The 6,000-nt window shown below is 55.5% G+C and overlaps 1 protein-coding gene across 1 annotated transcript; it reads left to right on the top strand.

Moving 5' to 3' along the window:
* Positions 1–3,337: 3,337 nt before the first annotated feature.
* Positions 3,338–5,568, top strand: FICD (FIC domain protein adenylyltransferase; the record flags this gene model as incomplete). Its single annotated transcript, XM_079717121.1, has 2 exons — positions 3,338–3,638; positions 4,493–5,568. 2 exons carry the CDS (start codon positions 3,338–3,340, stop codon positions 5,566–5,568), a joined length of 1,377 nt encoding a protein of 458 aa, XP_079573247.1.
* Positions 5,569–6,000: the final 432 nt, after the last annotated feature.

Below are 6,000 nucleotides of genomic sequence, written 5' to 3'. Positions count from 1 at the left end.
GAAGTAGCCAGAACGGTTTTTGCCTTTATTCCTCAAGATTAAGGAATGATCAAAAATAGGGGGAACTGCAACCGTGAGTTAAATCCATCTCACCTGTTTCCACTAAGGTTGTTTAAGACTTGCCTGTCCTCCAAGCAGCCCATAGCTAAACAATAAGGTATTTGCCCAAGTTGTTTTCTAGGAACTTGGAGTCAGCTGTGTCTAGTTCAGCTGAGCTGGTTGAGACTGGATAGGACCACCCACCATTCACCTGGGCATGGGCAGGGGTCCATCTTTTGAATGCAGAGGCCTGTAGCTTATGCCTGTGCAGAATGATAATTATCACACCTTTTTCCAATCACCTGCCCCTGCTCCCCACGCCTCCGCCCTTCATCTCGTAAATACCCTGAGCCCCTTGCCTTCAAGGAGAGGCAGATCTGAGATTTGTTCTCCTGTCTCCTTGCTTGGCTGCCTTGCGAATCAATCCTCTTCTTTGCGAACTTCAGTTTCTCAGCATTTTGGCTTGCTGTGCATCGGACAAAAGGAGCTTGCTTTGGTGTCAGGCCTTCTGCAAATCCCAAACTTGAGGGCAAAAGTGAGGTAGGCTGTTTGCCCCCATTTTACAGATGGGGTAACTGCGACTCGCTCAAGGGAACACACAGCCAAGGTGACAAAGTCTGAATTTAAGCCCAGGTTTCCCTGACTACAGAATCTGTACTGCTAATATATATATTTTTTAACTCATGTACTTCAGCATTTCTGGGCATGTCCTGGATGTTTACTGTCAATATTTGTGAATTAAAATGGAGCTTTCAGTTCTCTGCTTCAAGGAGAAAACTTCTCACTGTCGACTGAAAAACAAAGCATACAACCTGAAAGTTGAATTGTTCTTGTTCAGGGACATTACTGACGACTGCAGAGCCCTCTCAACTCTGAAGAACTGTTCCAAAGAGGTAAGGGAGGAGCCAGGATATGAGTTTTTGCGGGGGGTGGGGGTGGGGTGGGGGGGGTGCAGTTGAACACTCAGAAGATTACTGCTAATCACAAAAAGCATCTCAAGTGAATGAGTTTAGTGCCTTTCTATAAGAAGACAGAAGAATCTAGGCTCATTGAAATTGTTCCTTTGATATGCATCTTAACTATCTAGTACCAGTATCCTGTTTTTTTCCATCTTGAGTTCCACCTAGGGCACACAAACCCTCTGGGCAGCTGCAACCTAGGATGGCTTGAGGGATGGCCATAATCCATTGTTTACCAGAATGGCAGGCAAAGTTCTTTGTTTGCTGAAATGGCAGGCAACGTTCTTTGCCCACACCGGGAAGCAAGAGAACCAGCCAGGCTCTTCTCAAGAGGATGTAAATTTAAAAGTCAGGAGAAAAAGGTGAGAGACGGGGGAAGAGGGCAACCCTGGTAGCACAGAGAGGAGGCTGAGAACGTGGGGTGTTAAGTCAGACTAACAGGGTGGACAGGTGTGAACCATGAGCATTCTCGCTTTACACCTAAGGAAACTGAGGCCCAGGGGACGGCGAGAGGGGCCCGCGGAAGGAAGAAACTCAAGGGAAAGGCAATCGGAACTTCGAGTTTCCAGGCCGTACCCAGAACGCCCCAAAACCGCATAGGCGGGGGTTTTCCGCACCTGGGGCTCCCGCTTGTCGCTCACGCCCCGCCCCTCCTATTGCTTATTGGTCCTTTCGGGCACGAGACCAATACAGGAGTCAGCCAATGGGGGTGGCCCACGGCGCGTCTTTCCCGGGAAAGCGGAGGCAGAGCGGGAACCCGGAAATGCGAAGTGCAGACAAATTGAGGAAGCCAATACGCTGCGAAGAGGATGGCGGGCCGACCAATGGAGAGTCGCCGAGGGCGGGGCCACGGGCTGACGGACCCCGGAGCCGGCGGCCAGACGAGACTGCGAATGCTGAGAAGGCGACAGCAGAGCAGGGCCGGGTAGTGGCGCGAGGTGAGGAGGGGGTGAACTGGGAAGGGTGCAGCGGGGCAGCGAGCCCTGGGTGGGGTTCGGAAAGGGGCGGCTCCTCAGAATGACCTTAGTCCAGTGTCCTCGCCTCTTGGAGCCTCTGTTTCCCCCTCCCTAGCTAGTGAGGGCTGAGAGATTGGTGCCCCCCAGAACGCCCGTCCTCCTCGGAGAACTCCAGCCCCGCCGAGGAGCCCGCGCCGACCACCTGGACGAAGCAGTGACCCACACCCTCTTCCGTACCTCCCCATTAGAGCTCGTACCAAGCCTTTTCAGATGTTCTGTATCAACCAGCCAGGCTCCCCCAGAAATCTTGTCAGTTTTGGGTCTTGGTCCAGTACCAGGAGCAGACGGGATCGGGTGCTTAGGCCCTGGTTATGAATAAAAGAGGTGAAGACCTGGGTACTCTGGACCCAGATGCACTGGAATTCGTTCCCGAATGCCTCTGTTTATTCCCTGTAGGTTGTCTGGGAATTGACTTGCTCTGTGTATCAGTTTCTCTCGTCTGTAAAGTGGAGCCTTGGGGCAGCTTTCCTCTGTGAGGTGGTGACGGGTAAGTGAGATAAGGCATTGCTAGCACTCAGCTCAATGCCCAGCACACCGTAGTTGCTTAATAAATGCTTATTGTTAGTATGATGGTGCTTGCAGAGCCGATCCCTGCACTCCCACTGCCAGCCCCAAGCACCTGCTCATTGTCACAGAAGGCAAGTGGTCACCCCCTCCAGTGGCCCACAACCTGAGTTCCTCTCGAGATGCTCAGACTGCCCGAACTCTAGGCGGGATGCCTCCTGGACAGGCAATAAATCAGGCCTCCAAATAGTTGTACTTACCAAAGAATGAGCCTCAGAACTACCTTAGCTGTTCTGGACATGTGTGTTATGTGTCTAGGGCACCCAGTGTTTGGGGTCAGAGGCCACAGATTTATGCTTAAGTGGGGAGGCTTTTGAGCCATGGGTTCCTGAACCCGAGGCCGTCACTTGCTTACTGGGTGACTCTGGGCAAGGGCCTTCACCTCTCTGAGCCAGTCTCCGCTGGAGAATGGGGCAGCCTCAGCTCCTGTTGAAGATTGCAGGAGGGTACGTGTGAGGTCCTTAGGGTTTAGCACAGGGTCTGGCACACAGTAGGTGTTTAATAGTAGTTGGGGGGTGGCAGCACTGCTTTTCGCAGTCACACCGCCCTGGAGGCGGCACCTAATCCTTGCCTCACCCCCACCCCCTGCTCACAGTGAATTAAGAACCGTGGGGTCTCCAAGCCTCCCCTGAAGCCAGAAATGTGTCATCAGGGTATTGGTTCGCCCTGCTTCACCTCCTGCAACTCCTGGTTCCTTGCAGATCCTCCTCTCTCCCAGGCCACTGTGGACATGTGCAAGGGGCCCACCCCTGGGTCCAGATGACACTCATGTCGATGGCTTCCGTGATGGCGGTGACTGAACCAAAATGGGTCTCAGTCTGGGGCCGCTTCCTGTGGGTGATACTGCTGAGCATGGTGCTGGGCTCCCTGCTGGCCCTGTTGCTGCCGCTGGGGGCCATGGAGGAGCAGTGTCTGGCTGTGCTCAAAGGCTTCTACCTGCTCAGGAGCAAGTTGGACAGGGCCCAGCCTGCCGTCACCAAGTGCACCAGCCCATCCACGGAGCTCAGTCTCACGTCCAGGGATGCAGCACCGCTGGTGGCCAAGACCAAGGCCTCTCCAGGTAAGAATGGCCACATCGCCTCGACGCTCGTTAATCCCGTAAGTATTTAGAGGGCCAGCTATGTCGTGTGTGCGGGGCACAGGGTCAGCCCTGAGCTCCTAGCTAGACAAGGCAATAGGTGGCTGAGATACATGTGGTGATACGGAAGCAGAGGGAGCTGTAGGAGCACACCAGGAAGGCTCCCTGGAGGAGGGGATGCCTGAGGAGAGACCCAAAGGAAAAAGGTTTGAGGGGAGAGTGTTCCAGGCAGAGACCACAGGGTAGGAGAGCCCTGGGCACTTGAGGAACTAAAAGAAGTCTATAGGAGGTGTGGCTGGCACTGGGGGTGGGAGGGCCAGCAGAAAAGGGCCAGAGGTACAGCAGGGTCCAGTTGAAAACCATTGGATTAAAAGAATTTTTTAAAGGCCCAGGGATGAGGAGGCCCCCAGGATCTAGCAGCAGCCAGGGCCTAAAGGGGCAGGGGTGGAGGCAGGGGGAAGGGACCTGCACCTCCAGAAGAAATCACCAGAACGGCTGCGAGCTGGAGCAGAGGTAGGGGAGGGCCGCCTGACAGCTGCGGCTGTAGGAGAACGCAGCCACTCAACGACGGCAGGTCAGAGGAGGGGGCCGGGGAGCCCGGCTGCTGCCCCCACGATAGAGAATGGCTCTGGGGCTGAGTGGACAGTGACCAGCACAGGGCCCTACTGGGCTGTAGGGAACAAACCTGTCTGCACATACAGGTATGCGGAAGGGCATGTACAATATGGCTGGATTGAGCCCCCTGAGGCCATGGAGGAGACCAGCTGTCAGGGATGACGCCTCCCCTGAACGTCCTCTGCCCCTCCCTGACCCACACCTCTTTGACTCTTTTCTAGCCAGCAAGTTAGAAGCCAAAGCAGCTTTGAACCAAGCCCTGGAAATGAAACGCCAGGGCAAGCGAGAGAAAGCCCACAAGCTCTTCCTGCACGCCCTCAACATGGACCCGGGCTTCGTGGACGCGCTCAATGAGTTCGGCATCTTCTCAGAAGAGGACAGGGACATCATCCAGGCTGACTACCTGTACACCAGAGCACTGACCATCGCGCCCGACTACAAGAAGGCGCTGGTCAACCGCGACCGCACGCTGCCGCTGGTGGAGGAGATCGACCAGCGGTACTTCAGCATCATCGACAGCAAAGTGAAGAAGGTCATGTCCATCCCCAAGGGCAACTCGGCACTGCGCCGGGTCATGGAGGAGACGTACTACCACCACATCTACCACACAGTGGCCATCGAGGGCAACACTCTCACCCTGTCCGAGATCAGGCACATCCTGGAGACCCGCTACGCCGTGCCGGGGAAGAGCCTGGAGGAGCAGAATGAGGTCATCGGCATGCACGCGGCCATGAAGTACGTCAACACGACGCTGCTCTCCCGCATCGGCTCTGTCAGCATCGGCGACGTGCTGGAGATCCACCGGCGGGTGCTGGGGTACGTGGATCCCGTGGAAGCTGGCCGCTTTCGCACGACCCAGGTCCTGGTGGGCCACCACGTCCCGCCCCACCCTCAGGAGGTGGAGAAGCAGATGCAGGAGTTCACACAGTGGCTCAACTCGGAGGACGCCATGAACCTGCACCCGGTGGAGTCCGCGGCCCTGGCCCACTATAAACTCGTCTACATCCACCCCTTCATCGACGGCAACGGCAGGACCTCGCGCCTGCTCATGAACCTCATCCTCATGCAGGCGGGCTACCCGCCCATCACCATCCGCAAGGAGCAGAGGTCCGAGTACTACCACGTGCTGGAGGTGGCCAACGAAGGCGACGTGAGGCCGTTCATCCGCTTCATTGCCAAGTGCACAGAGACCACCCTGGACACCCTGCTCTTTGCCACCACGGAGTACCCTGTGGCACTGCCAGAGGCCATACCCAACCACTCCAGGTTCAAGGAGACGCTGCCTGTGAAGCCCTAACGCTCTAAATCCTCCCTTGGTGACAAAGGATGTCCCGGGGGGGATAAATCCAAGAAATTCGGCATTTCTAGAAACCTAGTCATCTCCCAGAGCAGAAGGAGATGGGTAAGGAACTTAAACATTCTTTACCTCCAAATGCTTCTTTAAAGAAGAAAACTAAGTTATTAAGCCTTGTCCCTAAGATAACTTATAATTGAGCCCAGTTATTTATTTCCCTCTGAGCTGGTAAATAAATGTGTGCTGTCAGCTGTCTGTGCTGGTGGCCCCGATCCTTGGGGTGGCCCCAGCAGGCTTTGGGGGCATCAGTGCTCCTTGTGTGACCAGAACACAGGTTCTGGAGCAGAATCTGCACTGAGGTGGGGGAGCTGTGGGATGAGGTCTGGAGGAGTAACCCCTTGCAGCCCTTTCTGGAACCCGCCGCGAGGGTCTGTG

The sequence above is a fragment of the Hyperoodon ampullatus genome (assembly GCF_949752795.1).
Source record: "Hyperoodon ampullatus genome assembly, chromosome: 13".
Classification (NCBI taxonomy): Eukaryota; Metazoa; Chordata; class Mammalia; order Artiodactyla; family Ziphiidae; genus Hyperoodon; species Hyperoodon ampullatus.
Note: the sequence above shows the minus strand (reverse complement) of the source record. Positions and strands in the feature narration are given on the sequence as shown.